This window comes from Limulus polyphemus, unplaced genomic scaffold, assembly GCF_000517525.1.
Source record: "Limulus polyphemus unplaced genomic scaffold, Limulus_polyphemus-2.1.2 Scaffold1491, whole genome shotgun sequence".
In the NCBI taxonomy this organism is placed as follows: domain Eukaryota; kingdom Metazoa; phylum Arthropoda; class Merostomata; order Xiphosura; family Limulidae; genus Limulus; species Limulus polyphemus.
In genome coordinates, this window is record NW_013667101.1 from 175,828 (window position 1) to 199,620 (window position 23,793).

The 23,793-nt window shown below is 36.3% G+C and overlaps 1 protein-coding gene across 1 annotated transcript in view; it reads right to left on the reverse strand.

The window, feature by feature from the left end:
- The window catches only part of LOC106463821 (ribosomal biogenesis protein LAS1L-like), a 105,608-nt gene that overhangs the window by 11,711 nt on the left and 70,104 nt on the right, over positions 1–23,793 (reverse strand). Inside the window, exons 11-12 of the mRNA XM_022391430.1 lie at positions 14,846–15,000; positions 5,836–5,904 (exon numbers count right to left, since the gene is read on the reverse strand). Coding sequence (XP_022247138.1) covers positions 5,836–5,904; positions 14,846–15,000 — 224 coding nt within the window. The remainder of the gene's footprint in view (positions 1–5,835; positions 5,905–14,845; positions 15,001–23,793) is intronic.

Consider the following 23,793-nt stretch of genomic DNA (forward strand, 5'->3'; position numbering starts at 1 on the left):
TAAAAAAATTATGAAATTTCGAGCAGACTAATGACACAACCTACTTCCTTGAAATCTTGGTTCCAATGAACTTGAAAATGGCTAACAAAACCACTAGGGGGACATTCTGAGCTTTCAATTGGTTATGTCATATATAGAAGTAAGTGTATATAAGGGAGTGTTTCTAAAATTGGAAAGAGGTGGGTGGGGTGCCTTTGATTTATCACATGAGCATTATCTTAGCAAATTCAAAAGATAAGAGGCTCTTATTTTATAATCTATCTTGTCAATATTGGTAATTTGAGTTCCTAATTCATACAAAACTATAGGTTTAGTATTCTGACATCAGAAATATCTAATTTGAACCAGTGCTGCATTCAACATACCACATGACACAAAAAAAATCGATGTTTAACTGTTTTTGTTTTTTTTATATTTACTTTTAAATTAAGAAATTGAGTAAGGCATAATACTAAAATTTGAATTATAATCTATAGTTTGATACCAAGCCTATTGACATATATTCATGAAATAGTAGTTAAATAAAATTTTGAATGTGAGTCAACAAATGCAATGACATGGCCTTTTAACCAATGACCCATCTGAAAAAGGTTAACTCATTGTGTTGGATCAACTAAACAGCTCAATGTGATGTAGTCATGTAAACACACTAAACAACTCACTGTGTTAGACCTACTAAGCAACTCAATGTGATGTAGTCATGAAAACACTTCACAAATCACTGTGTTGTAGTCATATAAACACACAATATAAATTTACTGAGGAGGTGAATGTCTTCAAACCATATTAATTTAAGCCACCTAAAATGAAAAAAGAAGTAAAATTAATGTCAGACATTTTAATCTCTTTATTTCTAGCAATGTTTCAGTCAATTCTCCTTCATCAGGCTTAGATGTAGCTTTATTGCTTGTAAGTTACAAAAGTCTGTCTTTCATTCAACTAATTTTTTAGTGTGTTTACATTAGACTCACTGAGATGCAGCACTATAAATGTACTACATTAGTCCAATGTGTTGTAAACATTCTACATGTAAACACCTGAATTCACTGAGTAGTAGCAATGTAAAAGCACTACAAGAGTCAATGTGTTGTGAGTACTTTAAATGTAAACACACTAAATTCACAGAGTTCTAGTACTGTAAAAGTACTACACTTGTTCAATGCATTGTAAACACTACATGAGTCAATGTATTGCAAATAACTCTGCATAGCAAGTCCCAAGTCCAGTTGAGAAGAGAGGATTGTTGCCACCAGGTTTTGCAACCCAGAAATAAAAAACTTTATAATAGAAATATGGAGCAGAACCAGAGCATCCCACATAGGCAATGTGCATTGCCATCCCACGGAAGGTGTGAAGAGTTGGCAAAGGGTACCACTAGACCAGCAAAGGCAGCTAAAGAAGAGAGCTTGGAAACTAAAGATAGTAACATGGAATGTTGGTATGATGACTGGAAGAAGCAAAGAACTAGTACATGCGCTAGAAAGAAGAAGAGTAAAGATTGCGTGTGCTCAAGTGGAAAGGATAGAGTATGAAAGAGATGAGTGTAAACTGTTCTACTCAGGAGGGTCAAAAGGAAGGAATTGTGTTAGATAATGAATTCAAGATGAAAGTGATCAAAGTAGAGAGAACATTGGACTGACTTGTGAGTAAAGATGACAACAAAGAAATGGTTGCTGAACAATGTCTGGTTATGCTCTAATGAGGAGAAAGAGAATTTTGAAGAGAAACTACAAGGTATAATTATAGGGATACTAGGTGTTGATTGTGGGAGCAGATCTGGATGCACATGTAGGAGACAGTGAACAGGTTTAAAAGAACACATGGGAGGAGAGACTATGGATTAAGAAACGTGAAAGGAGAGAGAGAATGTGAAAACTATAGTGGAATAAAACTGGTGGAATATCTGCTGAAAGTGAAAGAAAAATTACTGGAAAAGAGAATAAGAGAAGTCAAAGACATAGATGAAATACAGTTTGGGTTTCAGCCTGGGAGAGGAACAACAGACACAATCTTCATTCTGCAACAGATACAAGAGAAGTACCTTGAAGGAAACAAGAAGTTCTATATGCATTTGGAGATTAGGAGAAAGCATATGACAAGGTGCCACAAGAATTAATATACTGGTGCCTACAAAAGAAAGGAGTGACCAAAAAGTTGAACAGAATAGTGAGAGCCACTTATGAAGGGGTGACAACAATCGTGAAGATGGTATACAGAGAAACGGACAAGTCTGAAGTAAATGTTGGGCTGCACCAAGGGTCAGCTGTTAGCCCCCTGCTGTTTGTCATTGTCATCAACATCTTGAGTAAGGAGTACCATAAAGGACCCTTGTGGAAGACATCAACGAGAAAGTAATTGCAGGAGACCTGCCAATCAATAAAGATAATTGAAGGAGGGCAACACACATAAAGGGAATAGCCAAAGAAGAAGTCAGTGTGTTGCAGATACTCTAAATGTAAGCACAATACACTCACTAAGTTATAGCATTGTAAAAGTACTATACTTGTCAAATATGTTGTAAACACATTAAATTCAGAGAGTTGTATGTAGGCCTGTATATACTCCACATGTTAAATTCACCGGGTTGTAGTACTGTAAGCATATTACAAGTCAATGTATTGTAAACATTCTAAACAATACTGTTTTGTAGTCAAACGAATAAAGAACAAAATTAAAAACTTATGTTAAATATATGTCATAAATAATGATTTATTTATCAAATATTACAGATTATTATTACTATAGTTCTTTTCATGATAATATTTTATTCTAAACCATAAGTTTCCATAACAAAGTAATTTTACAAACAAAATTATTTTTGAATATACCATTTAGTACTTTCATTACAGCAATATGAGGTTCTTATTTTAAATTTTAGCTTGTCTATATATCAAATTCAAGTTTCTAATTCGGTAACCACTGTATACGTTGTATGGTAGGTGTAATAAAATATAAACTGAGTAATAAGACAATAATAGGTGCTATGTGTCAAACAAAAATTGATATTTAGCATTATGTTCTTTATATTCTTCTAACTCAGAAATTAAAATATAGATAATATTAAAATTTGAATTATAAACTGTGTTTTGATGTCAATTCCATTGACATAAGTAACAGTAAAGTTGTTTAATAAAATTTTTAAAATAACTCTAAAAGGTCAAGACATGCACTTTTTAACCTGCCTGCAGTGAAAGGTTTAAACTTTTATTATACCTCTGTAGTTCAGAAACATTACTTGTGAGCTGAGAAAAGTATATTAGGGCCACAAAATGCTCAAATTAGTATTAACATAGTAAGGTAAAAGTGTTTCAATACACTGAAAGGCCACTTTATCATAACTCCTATTATCAGGTTTTTCACTTCAGTAACAGCTTACACACATTCCCAGAAGGTATCTTGTTTAAGGAGTATGGAGCAAATGATTCACAGATGTTGACAAAGGATGTGACATACAAGTTCATCACAAAGATTGAGATCCAATGATTTGGGAAGATGACTGAAGTCGCTTTTGTCCTCTAGAAACCAACTTACGGGAATATGAGTGAGGTGATCTGTTGCCATTCATTTTTCTAAAAGAATCAAAGTACTTGACATCTGCAAAAAGATCATTTCCCACACCACTGTACTAACTCCAGTTAAACCATCAATACAGAAAATGTGGCTCATTATACTACAATTTACACTCTTTACAAATACATGAGGAGAATCCTAATAATGTGGTCATTCAATGTATATCACATTCTAATATGAGTCTAGTAGAAGTTTAATATTCATGAATGAAATTACCTCATACTTATCTGCATGGTTTAGCTCTCAAATTAAAAGAAACCCCAGCAGTAATTAGTCAGATTAACTGCAGTACTAACAGTATTTTTGCTTTAATAAATTTTTTGTGATTCTTACATTATTAGGGACCCTATAACTAATAGTTCATGGCCCCGTAAGCAATTTGATAAATGAATAGTAGAAAAATGTCTAAAACCAATGAATGGTGTCCATATACATCCCACCAGTAATTCTAGGGTTAAAGAGGGGTGTTATAAAATTCATTGGTAACTAACTGAAGTGCTATTTTATAACTTCAAATTCTATAGCACAATAATTAACGAACCAAGTCCTGTAAGTACTTTTTAAGTTAGTGGTGTATATCAGATATTAATTTTTGTATTGTATTATCACTAGTGGTGTATATCAGATATTAATTTGTGTATTTTACTATCATTTTTATCCAAATGCTTTGGATAAAATGAAAATGGCTCATGTATACTAGTGTGTAAACATGTGTTATAGAAAAGAGAAATAGCCTTTTCCCAGATTTTTTTTTTTTACAACCTCAATATTTTACCTTGCAACTTCTTCTGGTTCCAAATGCCATTTTAGCAAATACAGTAATAGGCTTACTAAAAAGTTAATATGAATTTAAAAATAAACAGTGTATCCTATACATGATTATAGATTGGGGCATATTCAAAACTATAAAATTCAGAAAAGTTGTTATAAAGTACCTAGTAAGAGAGATACAAGAAAAATTCACAAATAGTACTTTCAAACATACATATTCCTGTATAAAAAAACAAAGTAATAAATGTAATTTCAAGTTTATATTATTAAGAAGAAGTATATTTGATGAAAACTGAAGAATTATAATCCCAAAATTGAAAAGGACAAAAATTGAACTTTTAAAATCATTCTCCTTCCTTGTTAATAAAAATGAGCTTCTTATGAAAACTATAGCATTTTCTCTGTGCCTTCATGGCAAAATGGACTCAGATTATGATATATAATGCTTATAAATACAATATAGTGCTTTAATGATTTGCATATCACGTATAGTGATCATTGTATCATAGATCCTAGGTAACACAGGCCATCAGTACCAGCCACCTCCAGAGAACAGATGTACTTATCTACCAACACCATCCACATGCTTAACCCCTAGCTACAACCACTTGTAGCTGATATTATATCATATCTAACCCATGCATTGTGAAATATATTGTTACAGCTACAATAAAATGCTACTACAGCACACTCTTCACCTTCTCCCAAAATTGCAGCTCTTAGGTGCATTCACAGAATGGAACTTAACCAGTCTCTCATTTTCTGCAATATAGCATTAAATGTGTACAGTTATTTAACACTATAGCTTGCATCTTTTCTCACACAGAAGTAAAATTGATTCCCTTACATTAAATATTAAGGCCCATTCCTCACTTCATAAAATTATAAAGAAATATACAGGATCTCCAGAAATTATGTAAATAAAATTGTTTACTTGTGTTTCAATGGTTGAATATCCTCTTACAATAGCTACTAAAATTCAGTAAGCCCAATTGAGATACATTACAACCTGCATGGTATACCAAAGTGGCATTACGGGGCCCAACACAAATATCAATACACCCAGAAAGAAATATTAATAAATTTGTCACAATAATTTCTGTACACCTTGTATATTGTAGAAAAATTGATACATAGTTTTGATCACATTGAGTTATTACTCAATACTTTGATGTAAAAATCCAAACACTTCATGAAAATTGATGATATCTGTGTGGTTGTGGACTTTAAAAGGGATGAAAAGATAGTTAAAAATTATGTAGTTACATGGGGTGAAGTATTACACACTTTTAAACTATCATCCATCTAAACAGAGTCTACTACAGAACCAGGTAAATCAGTATGTTAGGATAAATATCAATGATAAACATCATCTTCCTGTTTCATTTATTCTGATGAAATATGTTTTTGTATCAGCAAAACAACTGTAAGCATCTAACATCTACTGAACTAGAGTAGTGTGAATAGCTACTTGTTTATAACAAACACACCAACCTGCACAAAAAGACCAGTCACCTCCAAGAGATTCAGTACCACTGTTGTCTTCTATTATCTTCCTGTGAACTGAAAATAACACAATATGTTTTAGACAAATATCTAGTAATAATAAACCAACAAGTATTAAACATTTCATAAGTTTGTTGAAAAATTTTGATATTAAACAATTATATGAAATGTTCCATAGTTCGATACAGACAATAAATTTTAATTACCAGCAAACACATCTAGCTAATCAGTAGTCATTCTCATTTTGATGTCAACACTTATATATGAACTTCAACAGCATGAGTCTGAAACTGTTTTTAAAATATCAATAAACTACAAAGATACCTTGACTTCTTACTGCACCTGTGTCATCATTAGCAAAAACTGTTCATTATTCAAGTTTCTGCATACTCAATCCATCCACCTGAACTTCAAAGTACTTTTATACGAAGATTTCTGACAAAGTCTTTGTAATGTGTATTTCTCAAAAATTTTAATCTGTATAAAATGATAAATAGTATATCAACTAAACCTACAAGAAAATAATCAGATCATGATCCAAAACTATCACCAGGAAGTCAGTAATTTAACAACAATGAGGAAATAACTTACAAGGTGAAAATTACCTGGATATTTAAATAATTTGCTAAACAACTCTATTAACAGTTTAAAGTTACACATCTTTTTAATGAAGTTATAATTTTTCCTATACTGAAAATAATTTCCAATAGGTACTTACCTCTACTCACAAGATTACCTATTCTTGTTCAGTGCTGCCCTCTATATACTTTTTCTTTATGCATGCCACAAGCCTTTCACTCACCCCCTGTTGGAATTACTATATTCCAACATATCTCTCATGTATATCATCATTCATCATCTCTTACCCAATAGTAGCAGGATATGCTTACAATGGTGCATGTGACTCCCTCTACACTCCTCCACCGAACCTTCACTTCGAACTTTGGCATAATGTGTGAGCACCGGAGAAATGGGAAGGAAGGGTGGGAAGTGTGAGAGGAGGTAATTACCTGTCAAAAATACATTTTCAATATAGGAAAATTATAGCTTCTGATACAGTACTTACCTCCTCTCACAAAGATTAGCTAGAATCCCACATTGAGAAGGAGGAATGACTGGCGCGAGGGAACGAAAGAAGTATCCCTGAAAGCATCCAAAGGATACCCCTTACAATGAGAGATACAGATTCGAAGATCAGAAGAGGGGAACTGCACCACCTCTGAGCCAGGTATACTCTTCGCCCATGTGCGGAATGTATAAGACATAAGGGCAAAAATTGAGGTGTAGAATGTCTAGGGCACAGTGGACCATACTTGGTAAGTCAATTACATCCAAAACCTCTTTGCGGGGTACTGACATCCTTGTGAGGGTAGGATGAGGATCATACCATCTTCACCTTATGCCCAAGAATCAGGGATTAAGACCCGCATCGATTTCTGGGTATGACACGAAGATCATCTCTTATCTTTTGATCAGGGAATTGGCATCCGGTATCAAAATGATGTCTATCACATGGAATCAGCTTACCCAACCATGGCACAGGCCAGCACCATCCAAAGGCAATAACATCCCCATAAGAAGAGAACAAGGAATAGTAAAGGCAGAGTAATTGGTAGAGGAAGATATACAACCCAAACTTGTGAGGACTCACAGTGATTGGTTCACTCTAATCAAAAACCTTTTTGTGGGATACTGACATCCACACGAGGGTAGGATGAGTCTCCCAATCAAAGTGATGAACTGAAATTTTGATGGTTCAACTCCAATGTTGTGTAAATGGTTACAGGAGGCCACATCATCCAGTAAGGTGACAGTTCAACTCTCGTGGGTGTGAAATTGGTATCAGGAGGCCACATCATCCAGTAAGGCAACAGCTCAACTCCAATGTTGTGTAAATGGTATCAGGAGGCCACATCTTCCAGGAAGGAGACAGCTCAATTCCGGGTGTTGTGTAAATGTTATCAGAAGGCCACATAATCCAGCAAGGTGAAGGCTCATCTCCTCTGGAGGCCATGTCTCATCTAAACTAGCACTACCCTACTCTCAACTGCATAGTTCTAGCCCTTTCTTTGAGGAACTCATTCAGAAGGGTGCCTTCATGGTCAATTAACCCAGCTTGGAACTGGAAAGTGGTAAGACTCCCATATTCCTCTCGAGAAAAGGAGGATGACAATGCAGTGGAGAGTCTGGAGGAACATCATCATCGGAGACAGTGCAATGGGTGACCAAAAAATCTTACTTTGAAAAGCAGACCATACCAAGTTACTCACTCAAGGCATGGTAAGGATGAGCAGCAATCTCCTACCAATTTACCCATGCAGTCCATGGGTGGTATGGTCTGGGATGGGCATGTTTATGAAGCAAAATATCATGAGGTTATTCACTGTCAGTTCAATGATGATCTGTCATCTCAATGATGAGCATGCAAAGCCATGGAAAATAAAGCACAAGTCAACATGGCTGTACAGTGAGGATTTAGAATTAAAGGATACCTGAAGGGAGATAAAGGCCCCTGAAAAAAAAATAATAAAACTTATCAGTTTAAGTCACACTGGAGTCTTCAGAACAGCCACAGGTGGTAGACAAAAACCCTGACAAAGAGGAAAAAATGACATAATGAAGATATTGAGAGATGAACATATGGGGAGTGGACCACATGCTGCACTGTAGAATCTCCTCAATCGGATGACAAAGACGATAATTGAGGGAAAAGTGAGATGTCGGATCTGATGGGAGGAAACCTGGAACAAGGTATGAGAGGAAGAAGGTAGGCCAAATGAACCAAAAGATGGACCCAATTAGTAATGGTAAAAGGTGAAAGATCATGAAGGGAGGAGGACTGCAATGGGATAAATAGTTGGTTGCTCATATCCCGAAAGTTAGCAGTACGTACTACATAACAATGAAGGGAGTCCTGACCAGACACAGAAGTCTATCCAGATCTGGTTAAAGGTAAAGATGGGATGTAGAAGAAAGGGAAATAGGAAAAAAAGGATGAACAACCCTTCCAAGTTACCAAGGTCTTAATCAGAAAGTTACGATTGGGATAAACAAGAAGATAGATAGGGTGATAAAGGGTACATGAAACATCAATGGCAAACAAATCTGCCTGTTGACATCCACAGGCTAAGAGAAAAAGGAAATATGTTTTAAGGGGTAGATGAAACAAGGAACACAAAGAAAGTGGTTCAAATGGAGGTAATATAAGGGCATGAAGGACCACATTAATGTCCTAATTTGGAAGGGCAGGACACCTGGGAGGTTGAAATATCCGGGAGGTATGCATGAGCATGGTAAGAACAGGGGAAGTAAAAACCCAACAGTATCGGGAAAAATGGCAGGTATGGGATAGGGCAGACTGATATCTTGAAAACGAGGAGACCGAAGAACCACACTCGAAGAGTCAGGTGAAAAATTCCACCACATGAGCCACAGAAGGCTTGTCAACAGGAAACCTCCTACTAGCAGACCAACAACAGAAGACTTTCCACTTGTGTTGGTATGCTTCCGTATGGAACTAGCTAACAAGAAAGCGACTTGACATGTGAAACCGAATTGTCTCACCAGAGCCCGGACACAAGCCAGGTGTGAAGATACAGGATGTCGAGATTGGGATGTAGAATGTGGGATTGAGGTTGATGAAGAAGAGAGGAAGAAAGTGGAAGAGGGACAGGTTATGATAGGAGCAGATGTTGTAACCTTGGAAACCAAGGTTGAGCTGGTCAGTAGGGAGGACCCGACAAGGAGTGGAGTTGACAAAAGAAATCACCCAATGAAGCAATTGGATGGGAGGGTACACAAAGATATTGTGTGACCAATCATGGCTGAAGGCATCGAAGGCCAAAGCCTGTGGATGTGCTAAAGGTGACCAAAAGAGGGGCAACTTGGTATTGAGGACCGTTGGAAAGGGATCCAAGTAAGGAGAACCCCACCAATGGCAAAAATCCCTGAAACGAGTGGATCTAATGCTCACTCCACTGGATATATCTGGTTGGGGCACGAAAGATGATCCATAACTAGATTGAAAGCGCCCAGCACATGGCATACTATAAGATGAATATGATGATAAATATAGATCTCAGGAATATGTGCTCCCTTGGTGGTTGATATGTGCCACCACCATAGAATTGTACAAATGAACCATCACCGGACAACGACAAGTGAGAAGAAGGAAGTGATGCAACACTGCTAGAAGTTTGAGAACATTGATATGCAAGATGGTTTTGTCCACAAACCAACAGCCCAAAGCTTCCTGGTGATTGACCCAAGCCCCCCCCCCCCATCCCTGAAGGGATGCATCCATGAAAAGTTGTAGATCTGGACATGGGGAAGGAAGCAGCATACCCACTGAAATATGGGCTTGGTCCCACCACCATTGCAGATCGTCTTGCAGGGAAGTAGGATCCTCCCAAGAAAGGTTCCAGTGTACTTGAAACTCCCACTGAAAGGATCTCATATGGGCATGATTGTGAGGGACCACTGCAGTCATGGAAGATCACATCCCCAAAAGTGATAGAACCTCATGAGCAGTAAGTGACTGAGCCAAGAGGGCATTGTGAACCAAAAATCCCATTGAATGAAAACATAAAGGAGAAGGCAGAGCATGACTGGTATTCATGTCGAAAAAGACCCCCCCAATAGATTAGATATTGAGTGGGTCGAAGGAATGAATTCTCCCATTTGATCAACCAGCCCACCCAAGCCACCACAGAAAGGAGTTGGTGAGTATGAGTGGCCGATTCCTGCTCAGAATGAGTCAGTTGTCCATGTAATATCGAAATTGAATTCCCAGAGCATGGAGATGATGTGCAAAAGCCGAACTATCTGACAAAACATATAAGGAGCCAAGGCAAGTCCAAAGGGGAGGGCCCAAAATTGGTAAACCACCATGAGATGGACAAACTGAAGATAAGGTTGAAACTGATGTTCTTTCGGGATGTGGAGGTAAGCATTGGAAACGTCCATTTTTATCATCCACAACCCTGGGAAAAACACCCATCTCAAGGAGAGAAAAGACTCCATGGTGAACTTGGGGAATGCAATGAAGCAGTTGAGGCAAGAAAAATCGACAACTGATCGCTACTTTCCAGTTTTCTTTGGGACAACGAAAAGATGTGAATAAAAAACCCCGAAAGGATGGTGAACCGGTTTGATTGCCCACTGCAAAAGCAATTCTCAAATCGCTTCTGACAGATGCTGGTGGGTCACAGAATCTTGAGGAAGAAACTCTAATAGCCAAGCTCCCACAAGGTAGTCACCAGTACTGGTGGTGATGGGAGTTAAATCAATAAAATTGACTAGAAGAAGCATCCCGATTAGAAGGAATGGGTAAGGGTTGGGAGGATGAAGGAGCAAAAACTGCATCTTGACCTATAAGGTTCCAACAACAAAGAAACCATGTATGTAATGCCAGAACCGAAGACAAAATGTGGGCTGAAGTGGAGGAGAGAAGTGTAAGGGTATCTACAGAAAACCCCTCAGGATTTCCGTGGAGAACCTCCGATAAGAGATGTATGGAAAAAAGATACTGTCAGAGGTTTGTTAGGTAAGACTAGGAGAGAATATTGGGCATGGGTAAGACTAACATTTGATTCGGGAGTTACCCCCGAAATAGGTAACAATGAACCTAACAACTGATGATCTAAACACAGATAGTCTGCACAATGGTATGAAAGAGCAAACTGATCAGAAGTCCTTGGGGCACAGCATGCTGTTCCCCTCACTTAATTGTGAGACAAATTGATCCGCATGTACCCAAATATCAGGAGAGGGTGAAAAACCAAAGTACCAAATTAGACCTAAGTGATTCCTCAGGCTGCAAATGGGGAGGAACAGCAAACTCTGGAGGCAGGAAAAGATGATCAAAGTCCTTGTCATTCTGAACAAGTACATCCGAATCAGGAAGAGCCTGAAAACAAAGGTTGACCCATGTGCTAAAAACAGAGAGATCCATCATAGGGTCGTCCACACCTGAGGCCTGAGAAAAAACACTGGTTGCTGGTATGACCCCTGAAGTGGTAATGTGAACTTCGGAATTCATAGTACAAGAAAAGATTCACAAAATTCAAGTGAAGAAATATAGCGACAAGATGAATTGGTATAAAAGATAATAACGTCAAAAAGGAACCACTTCACGTGAAAAAAAAAACTGTCACAATAGAAGCATTAGGCACACAAAAACATCTTAACTCAAATGCTGCCAAATGAGAAGTGAAGGTTCGGTAGAGGAGTGTAGAGGGAGTCACATGCGTCATGTAAGCATATCATGCTATTATTGGTTAAGAAATGACACATGATGATTTACATGAGAGACATGTAGGAATATAGTAACTCCAACAAGGAGTGGAAGCTTTGTAGCATGTGTAAAGAAAAAGTTTACATGTAAGAGGGCAGCACTGAATTAGAAAAGCTAATCTTGTGAAAAGAGGTAAATACCATATTGGAATTATAGTTTTGAGTTACATAATTTAATGTTTACCATGAAAAATTTCAAACTAATGTTACCACAGAGAAGTATCTAATCTGTGATTATAATTAGTTGATTTAAAAGGATACTTAACAGCTTAAGTGCTAACAAATGTTATGCAACCTACAAGTTTTGTTTCATACAAATACTACAGAACTCGTAAATTACAGTCAAGTGCTATGTAGAGCTGAGTGACTAGTGGTATTTGCTAATTGATTGATCAATGGGCTCATTAATTGATTATATTCACTTAATCAATTATCACATACCCCCTATAACACATACAAGCAAACAGAAAGTGGAAAAATCTAAAAAGCTAGAGGAAATCCTGTTTTCAGGTACAATAATCTTTTATTTGTGTACATGAAAATGTACCACACATGTAGAACAGTACAAAACCTGTAATAACCTTAAAATATGATTTATAGTGTTCCATAGGTTTCTCCCCACAAGACTCTGTAAAAATACTAATGATTTTTTTGTTGAAAATAAACTTATGCTTTGTAACATTCTAAAACATTAAATTTTTATATAAAGGTAACAAACTTTATCAACTTAAAAACATCACCAATAAAATATTGAAAATAAAACATCACTAGTTTTAGCTGAAGGCCTACATCATGTGTCATTTAGGTTAACAGTTCTTTCTTGTTGGAAATATAATTATTTTTCAAAACATTTGTAAAAATGAATACAAAATTTGACAACAAAACTAATGTTCACAGGAAGAATAAATGTCAAAGCTCACTAGATGGACTACTAATGCTAAAAACATTTCAAACATATAATTCATGCATGTTTCAAATTATGTTAAACATTGTTAGAGATCCATACTTTGAGAAACTGTTATTTAAAACAGGGAAGGATCCAGGAAGTTATAAGGGAGTGGGAAAGATCCAACTATACCTCTGCTAGTATCACTGACAAACTTGTATTACTTTCTTTGTTTACTTTATTACAACTATATGCTACCAGTAACTTAAAGCCTACAAAAATTATTATAAGTAGCCTAATTGGGTTATAACCCAGTGATTTCAAAGCTTATATCTTTATTTCTAATAATGTGACCTATATGAAAATAGAAACAATTAAAGACAAAAATTTCAGATTTCATAATTATATTTAGAAAAACTACACCTAAATTTACATTTTATCATTTGTAAACATGATATCTGCATTCAAATTATTTTTGAAATTGCCACTTATACAGTCATAGCACTCGCATTTTCACTTATTTTGGATATCACCAAAACAAAAACAATCTTTTTCACACGTATTCTAACTTCCAAACAATGAAAAATCAGTTCTGCAACAAGTCTATATTATAAGAGCTGCACATGTTCTATGCAATACTAACTTTGATGAAAACAAATCTCTAAAGTCTAGACACATTATTAGTGTTTGGAAAAAGTCCCCCCCCCCCTAGATCAATGCCTATTTATATAAGATTAAATAGTTATTAATTCCTGGAAAAAAAATAAAAAAATGGAGAAAGAGATCTGGACTCCCTTAGATCTGCACCTGCTTAAACAACATTAAAGAATACAACAGCCAAGAAATAAATAAAATAAGAAACATGACACAATGTAAAAAAAACAAACAGTAAATTTACACTTTACTTAAAAATTAAGTAGCCAGAGAGTTAGTGGTAGGTGCTGCCTGCTAGTTGTCTTCCTTCTAGTCAGCAGTTTAAAATTAGTGATAATGGTAGATAACCTTAGCAGTTTTGCAAAAACAGGATGAGCAAGCTTAGTGGCAATAAAAATCAAACCAAAGACCCTTAAATCATGAAGCATTATCCCTCCCTCCATTATGTAGCATTATGTTTAACAACAACCAACCATAATGGCAATATTTTAATTATTTGGACAGTTGGAATAACCAAAAACAGTAAATAACCAGAAACCCTAATTTCAATTAGTTTGTTAATTTCATGACATTAATCGATTAATCAAAATTATGATTAATTGATTAGTTTATGAGACAGAAGTTGATGTAATTGCTACTCCTTGGTACTCGATTAATCAATTATATTACCCAGCTCTAGTGCTATGCATATAAACTTAAAGGGTAATGTGAGTGTTATAGCACACTTAAACTTCATTACAACGTGCACACAATTTCGTATTAAAATTTTACAATTACTTCTCTATTCTATTATTCACAACTTATTCCGTTCACAGTTGAAGAGCATATTAAGTCAGCTCACTGCACAACAAAAATTTCTGTTACTACAGCATGTAAAGTAAATGCTAATAAGTTTACTTATAATAATTGATTTTATGGAGCAAAATAGAGTATGTTGTTTAAATATTAAACATTCCACGAGGTTTGGGTTTTGCTATCCTTTCCTGTTCTTGAGAAACATTACTCAACTCTTCATGTTTATGTAATAAAGTCAGTTATGTTGTTTAAATGTAAGAATTTACTTGAGAAGCAATCATGTATACATATCAGGTAATAAAATCAAGCATCAAGTTTTTCCATTTAGTACTTGTTAGTTGCTGAATTATAAAAGATACATGAACTTACTTGTTTTAAGATCATCAAAATCAAACATTCCAACATTAGTGGTAGAAGATTCAATGTCTGGTAATTCTGTGACAACTCCTAGATAAATAGCTACTAGTGCCATCAAATGATGTTTGTTAGAACAACTGATGGGGGGAGAAACTCTCTCTAAAATCCTGTAAAATACATTGAGAATATTAAGGAGATAAAATAAAAAACATTGGAATCTGGGTGCTTTTATTCAAATAAGTCAAGCAAAATACATATACTTAAAGATACACAAATATTTCTCAAAAACCTAATTGCATAAAAATGAATTTGTTGTACAATTTTTCTAGTGCAATACTGCTTAAATTTTACACTTTTAACAAAATCCCTGGAATATGATTTCACATCTATCAATAAAACATCAAAAATGAAATATTTATTAAAATCAGAAACTTTTTATGCAGAAGCTTCAAGGTAATTTATAATGAAGTGTGCTGTAATCTGAAAGTCTAAATTTTTTAACAAAAAACTAATTCTTTCAGTAATGGAAATAAAAATAAAAGTGTAATGATGTTGTAATTATATATTTCTAATAACACTGAAAATTTGCAGATATATAGAAGGATATAAATAGTAAAAGCAAACATGGTTTTAAACTTTTGCAACATAGGTCTGCAAAAGTTTGCAAATCTAGAAAAAATTAAACTGCTTGAGAATCTTCTATAGTGAGCTCTTCATTTTTATACCATTTCTTTTTTAAAGCATTTTTTATCCTTTCCACACACCTTGCTGAACGTGGTAAGGTTGTGGTGATCAGATATCATTTGTTGTCAAGGTTAGTAGCCTATATGATCACTGAGTTCCAATTATTAATTAATTACTAATACCTGTTTATTACTAGACACTCCATGCTAACTACTTTATATTCTTCATTTTGACTACTAATCTGCTGCCATCTTCAGGAAAGTCCAGTACATGATAGTAATTTCTGGCATTGGCTTTTTGTCTTGTTAGAAAGACTGTTACATTAATTACTTATGTGAGGTGTATCCCATTAGGATTTGAATCAACTAACTAGTTGAATGGTTTCAAGATGTTATGTACTCCAGATGTGTCATTTTGGGCCTGGTTGACTTTTAAACAGTTTCATTATGCTTATAATCATTGGCTTCTTTTACCATATGCAAATTACAAGGAAGCCAACTTTTCTTAAAATTATTAATCAAAACATTCATTCAATATAATTAATGAGTTTCAAACACATTTATGTTCATTATTATATATATATATATATATTACACATCTTTTTGGTGATTTTCTTTTGCATTCAAGCAATCATTTATGTTGATAAGGCCTAATTTAAATACAACTTAACAAACAGCAGCCCTGTCAATGAAACAAAACAAGATACAAATAAGCCTAAAATTTGCAACAAAATTTTACACAGTCAAGTGCAAAATGAACTAGCTAAACCTATCTGGTCTTGTTCTATGAAACACATTTCTATTCCTATAATACTGGAATATGATAATTCAAATGAAGTATAAAATGATAAAGCAAGCTTTAAAAAAATTATTTCTATAATTTTGACAGATGTTGTTCACAAATATCTTTACTACTACGAATGTATCATAAAGATAAGTTTTATCACTGTTCTAATTTCTATGCAAGTCTTCACTGAAATGGAATTCATACTGGCTTAAACAATTGAAAAGAACAGAAAAGGAGCTTTCATTATGTATTTAGATCACTAACCTATGACATCACAAAACTGAAATATAAACAATTACATCACACCATGACAACAAAGATTGAGAAATGGTGATTGGCTAAATTTGATAAATTTAAATTTCTATTGAGGTTACAAAATTAAAATTGGTGGAATTTTGTTGTACAGTATTTTGAATTTCCTCCTAAAAGGCTACAAGTGTGTATTCTGCTCCGAAAAAATCCAAAAATTCACAAACATTAATGTTCTCACTTGGAGAGAGCTGAAATCAACCCAAAAATCAAAATTTGAGAGTTGAAAAAATTATATATAAAATTAAATAAATAAGATTTTTTTATGAAGTAAATTTAAACTCTGAAGTGTTGTTTTTAATATGTGGAAGAATAACTACAAGTTTATTTTCTATAATATTTTAAAATTCAATGGTGCAATTTTGTCCTCTGGATGGGATCCACTCATCTTGGCATCATAGAGTTAAGGTCATGAAAGTAGAGTTAAACATTTTGAAAAATTTACAAATAAAAGTTCAATAACACACTATAAAAATAAACACACACTTTTCTATAAATATATTTGATTATCATTCTTAAAATTAAGATGTAAAAAAGTTAGCACTATTTTCAGCCCTAAAACATCTAAACATGTGAACTTATTGTACAGCCAAACAAGTGTAAGAGAACTATAAGACATTACGACAACAAATAAAATTAAGATTTACAGCTGTTTTACAATTATTCACATTTTATAGCAAAATGACAAGTGTTTCACTCTTCTAGTTAAATATTAGCATATATACTTACTTGTACTTGAAAATGTTTTTTACATAAAGCAAAATTAACATTTTTCATTTCAAATAATATCCAATTCAAAGGAATACATACCTATAACATAACTTTTGCCACTCTCCTGGTTAATTGTCAGGATATAGATCTATTTGCTACTAAAATTCAATATTGAATGGTTTACCAGATTTTCATGTGACAACATGAAATTATTAACCACATAACATACACCTTCTGTTGGAATAATCCTAGGCCAGTTTTTTGTGTCTGAGCAGGTATCCTGCCCAACTATCTTCATCTTTTAAAGATTTTCTCATGAAATCTCTCCCCAGTGTAACAACACAAATGATATAGTAGACATCAGACTAGAGAATAGCACAGAGCCATCTGTATTCCAGAGGGACGATTGACATCAAAGATCATAAAAATACCTCCAAGCAAGGTAATCAAGGTAACAGAATTGCCAAAAATATGGTCCCTTAATAAAAATAAAAGAGTAGGTCAGCATTAGGAGTAAGATGGGCCCCTACAGAGTCAAAATGTAAATACATAAAATGGTCCCTTAATAAAGAACAGGCCAGCATTATCTGAATACAAAAAGATATTCTCAGAAGTGTCATAAATAACATTCAGTGTTAATAGGGTGAAACCTTTAATGCTGGCATATGTTCAAATGACATGTAATGCCACAGGTTGAACCTATCAATTGATTCTGATCTATCTAGCATGGAATGGTTCAAGAGTAATGGTTTGTCCCTCAAGTGTATGTGCATGAAAAAGGTATGATCATCCTGGCTAAATCTAGTGCAAAGAATGACCAGTACCAGATGTACACTTCCCCAGCAAAGTAGAAATTCAATGAGCCCAATATCAAAATTAAATGGTTCATTCTGAAGTGTCATGAATAGTCATCAGAAATGATGGTAGGAAGCATTCTACAACAGGGATGAAAATAAAGTATTTGATCCACTGAACCAGAAAACAAAATCAAATGTTCCTCTGCAGTGTCAGAAATAGATTCCAAGAAAGCATTAAATGTTGGTTTCTAAGAAAATGAACATACCTGAAAGAAGCCAACATTTCTAGTGATAAGCAATTATGAGAAGAAAGTTAATGAAACATACGAAGCATGAAGTTACTGAATTGCAACGAGTTAGGCAAACACTAATGATGATAAATTAAAGGCATAAGAGGTAGTTAATGGTGTAAGAGAAACATTCATCTTAACAAGTTGGCAAATAAATGGTATGCAAAATGAACAAATGCTTAAGGTTTTCACAAGATTTGGTTTAAGATCTGACAACAGAACCAGGTAATTGAGAAATAGAAGTCAAGTAAACAGCAACCTTAATATTTTCAAAGTCCATGATGTTAAAAAAGGTAATAAATATTAGTTAAACAATGAGGTACTACTTCAGTACAAAAATAGAGATCTTATAACTAAAATATACAAGTTGAAAAGTTTACATCTCTGAGTCTGCAAAGGATTAACATACTTTTGGTAAGCAGACCAAGATATTGCATAAAGAAACATTCATGCAAGTCTGATGGTAGCTAATTCCACACTTCCAAAAGCATAATAAATAATGATCAACATTGAATAAGTAGAGTTATGCTGGTTATATAAACGTATAGAATGAAACTACACTGGTTACATATACTTCATTGAGATGATGTAAAAAAATGATTGGAAAAAAGAATAAAATTTCCATTCTGAGAGTACATAGTAAGAATCAAGAATACATCTGAACAACATATATGAACATGAAATACTGCAGTTAAAATCCCAATGTAAAAAAAGATAAATATTTCATAACACAATTGTTAGGAAGATGAATCTGCTAGGACAAATCATACCAATAATATATTGACTTAAATATGAAATATCAGTATGGAGGACAATTTGTTGAAAACACTGAAATCATCTTCTTATGACTAGAAACATAAAACAGACTTTTCAGGAACAAAGTACAGACTCATATATTAAAGTTAGAATACACAGACTCAACAACAGTACATCCAAAAGGAAAACTTCTTTCATATTCAACATGAAATGTGAAGAAATTAAAGGTTATGCACATGCAAGGTGCAAAGTGTATAAGCATAAACAGAAAAATGTCTGAATATACAGGGATGTCAGCCACATGTGACCATAAATAAAGATAAGTCATTCATAAGCATTTAAAATGTGCTAAAGTAAGTAGCAAACAATAATTATGATTAGGAGGTGATACATGAAGTAAATATTAGCTATTTATAAGGAATAAGGTAGACTAAATTGAAGTGAAAATGTATTTCTGATAGGTACTTCCCTCCACTCACAAGATTAGCTTTTCTTGTTTTTTGCTGCCCTCTATATGCGAACTTTTATCAGAAATGCATGCCACAAGCCTTCATCATCCCTCTGTTAGAATCCAAAGTTCCAACACATCTCTCATGCAAATCATCATGCATCACAGCTCCACCAATAGGAGAGCACTACTATCACGTGATGCATGCATTCTCTCTATACGCCACAACTGAACTATAACTTTGAAGTTTAGCAAAAGACACGAGCACTGGAAGATTGTGGGAAGGATGGGTGGGAAGTGTGAGAAGAGGAAAGTACCTATCGGAAATAATTCTCATTTAGGAAAATTATAACTTCCGATAAGGTACTCTCCCTCTGCTCACAAGATTAGCTTGAATCCCAAATTAAAATGGAGGAGGGACTGGAGCGAGGGAAGCACAGGCATATCCCCTGAAGCACAGAAGACACCCTCACAATGAGAGAAACAGATCAGATGATCTGAGGAGGGGTACTGCACCACATCTGTGCCAGGTATCTCCTCACCAGGAACATCAACATGATCAGGAGGACCACATATGGAAGAACATTAAAGGGAGCACATCCATGTGGGAGAGAATAGTTTAGCAATGTGATCTTAAAAAAAAATCAGAATCACTCAATCCGACAATGGAAAGTGGGCAAGCAAGGATGTGCCCCATGGTGTAGGGTGGCTAAAGCACGACAGACTATACTCGATAATTCAACTACATCCAAAACCTCACTCACTGAGTATCCTTGTGAGGGTATGATGAGGATCATACGGTCTTCACCTTAAGTCCCAGAGTCAAGAGAGAACCTAACATTCGATTCCAGGAACTCACAGGGTAGTTTAATGCCAGAATCCAAAGGAAGTCCATTGCATGTACTCAACACCCGTGACCATGAAACCAACCCAAAACAACCCCAGGTTGGTATCAACCTCATCACCCAATGAGGGAAAACCCAGGACAGAAATGGAAACAGGCCATATAGACCTTCTGTGACCCACAACACAGAAGACAAGTCGAAAGGGGAAGATGGACAACCCGAAACCTGTGTGAGGACTTATGTGATTGGATCACTTGATTTCCAAAACCTTACTCACTGGGTACCGATATCCATATGAGGGTAGGAGGAGGGCACCCAATTGGAGGGGTGAACTGCATTTAGGCATCTCAATTCTGGGACATAGTCACTCATTCGGAGGATCTTGAAACTCCCTCTACACCAGCAGAACACCACTGCTCTACTCTGAACTGAATGGTTATAGCCATCTTTGTGGAACCCATTCAGCAGGTTGTCTCTATGGTCAACCACCCCAGAAGCTTGGAATTGGTAAATGATAAGGGCTCCCATACACCACTAGAAGAAAGGGGGAGGAAGTGTGATTATGCAATTATCACGAGGAATTTACACTCTAGTGATCTTGTGAAACATCCCATCTTAAGGGTGAGCATACATAGCCATGGAAAATATACAAGAATCAACATGGCTTCCAATACAGATTTGATATCAATATGTCTGTGAATGGTTATAGCCATCTAAGTGGAACCTATTCCAAATACAGACAGAATACCTGGTCAGGCACCACTCGCAACAGAGCAGGATCCAAAGTGAACCTGAAGCAGGAGCCCCTGAAAGAAAAGAAAGCATTAGTGAGGGCTTACCTCATGTCACAGCCACAGCGAAGTCTGCAGAATAGCCACAGGTGGCAGGTGATATCTCAAGGAAGCAAAAACAGCGAGATGAATGTGTGTAGAGTCATCCACATGCCCGATTGTAGAATCTCTTCCAATGGCCAACGAAGGTAAGGTGATAGATTTGATTTGAGGAAACATGAAAGAGATCATGCTGGGAAGGAGACAAGGAGGAATAGGCCAACAGGATCAAACATTGTACCCAACTGGTCAGGGTAACTGGGAAAAGATCAGGGAAAGAGGAAAGTTGCCAAAGGATAAAAAAAAAGTGGGAATGAGGACCCTGGAAGGATGCCGTGTGAGCAACAGAGGGCACAGAGAGGACAGAGGAGTTTATCCGGATCAGGACAAGGGTAGAGATGAGATATAGAGGATAGGCAGATAGGGGGAAAAAAATGAACTTACCTTATCAAGCTGCAGAGGTCTTGGGAAGGAAAGCATGAGTCAAGATAAAGGTTAAGTTTGGAGTGGTACAAGGTTCTGGTAATGTTGAGGGTGAAAATATCCAACCTATGATGCCCTCAGGCCAGGAGGAGGAGAAAATATGCCTTCAAGGAGAGGTGAAACAGGATATACATAGATAAAGGTTCAAATGGAGGTAAAGCTAGGGCATGAAGGAGCACGTCAATGTCTCATTCCAGGATTGACTGACACCTCAGTGGTCAGCAGAGCTGGAAGAAATGGATCAACATGGAAAGGACAGGGGAAGCAAAGACCATGTGGAAGCAGGAAAAATGGAATGTATGGGATAATATCACCAAAACCCCAAAATCGAGGAGACCAAAGAACCCTTCTCAATAAGGCCACAGAAGAAACTCGGAGATACGAGCAACCATTTGGTGAGAAGCCTGGATACCTTGAGTCAATGTCCAGGAGTGATAAATGCTCCATTTGCATTGATTGATGGCCAAAGAAGAAGGGCAAATGGAATGAGCTAAATGCGAAGCTACTCTGGAAGAGAAACTGAAACTCCTTGCCTAGTACTTGACAAAAGCCAAACATGAAGATGGTGGATGGACAGCATGGGATGGAGCATTGGTGACTGGAGTTGATGGAGCAGGTTGGGACAGAAGGGGAGGGACCACCTGCAGGTGGAACAACTGAGGAAACCAAGGTTGAGTAGGCCTGTAAGGAGCAATCAGAAGGACCATGCATGGAGTGGCATGGATGAGGGAGACCATCCCATGAAAAAATGGATGGGAGAGTAAACACAAAAAATAGATGTGACCAATCCTGGTTGAAGGAATCGACAGCCAAGACTCAAGAATGGGGGGATCGAGGACCAAAACTGAGGTAATTTGTGATTGAGAGCAGTGGCAATGGCATCAATATGGGGTGTATCCAGATGCAGAAAGATCCATCAAAAAATGGCAGGATACAGGGATCACTCCGTGGGATAAACTAGATCCAGTCAGGAAAGATGACTGGCTACGAGATTGAAACCACCCGGTACATGACACACCATCAAACAATTGTGATGTTTGTGGGCCGAAAAAGGAAGATCCAAAGTGCAAAAACCTAGGGATCTGGACTTAGTGCCACCTTGGTGATTGTTGGAATGGATCATAACCAGCTGGTGGCTGGAAATAGAAAGAAATTGGTCCAATGCCCAACAAACAGGTGATCCACCCAGGCACCCCAGCCCTGAAGGGATGCATCCGTGAACAGATGTAAATCTGGTCACAGAGAAGGAAGTGGGACCCCTACTGATATGTGGGCTCTGTTCAACTACCAATGGAGATCGTCTAGAAAGGATGAGGGAAGGAATACAGAGGTATCCAAGGGATCCCAGGCAAGGATAAATTGATCATGAAGGACTCATTGAAGAAACCACATATGGACCTAGCATATGAGTATTAGAGATGGGTGTTGAAGAAAACACCCTGATGGATAAGGTATTGGGTAGGACATGAGAAAGATTTCTCAAATTTGACCAACCATCCAATCCATGCAGCTTCAACCAGGAGCTGACAAGTGTGACAGGCTGATACCCAATCGGAATGAGCAAGAAGTCGTCAGTCGTTCAAATGAATATGGAAGCACAATCCCATGGTATTAATATGTTGAGCAAAGTAGATGGACCACACGACAAAACACGTATGGTGCTGAGACTAGGCGGAAAGGTATGGCACGAAACTGGTACACAACCCCATGATGAACAGGAATGCTCTGCCACAGGATGTAAGCACCAGAAATGTCCACCTTGGTCATCTAAAGACATAGAGAAAATGCCCACCAAAGAGAAAGGATTGTCTCCAATGTAAAGTGAGGAGTGTGAACATATAATTGAGATGGGATAAATTGATGACAGGATAAAAGTCTCCAGTATGCTTGGAAACCACAAACAAGTGGGAGTAAAACCCCCGTGAACCTGGTGAGTTGGTTCGAAAGCCTGTTGTGTGATGAGGTCTTGAACTGCCTCTGACATACTCTGGCATGGTGAAGGATCCCGAGAAGAAGAGAAG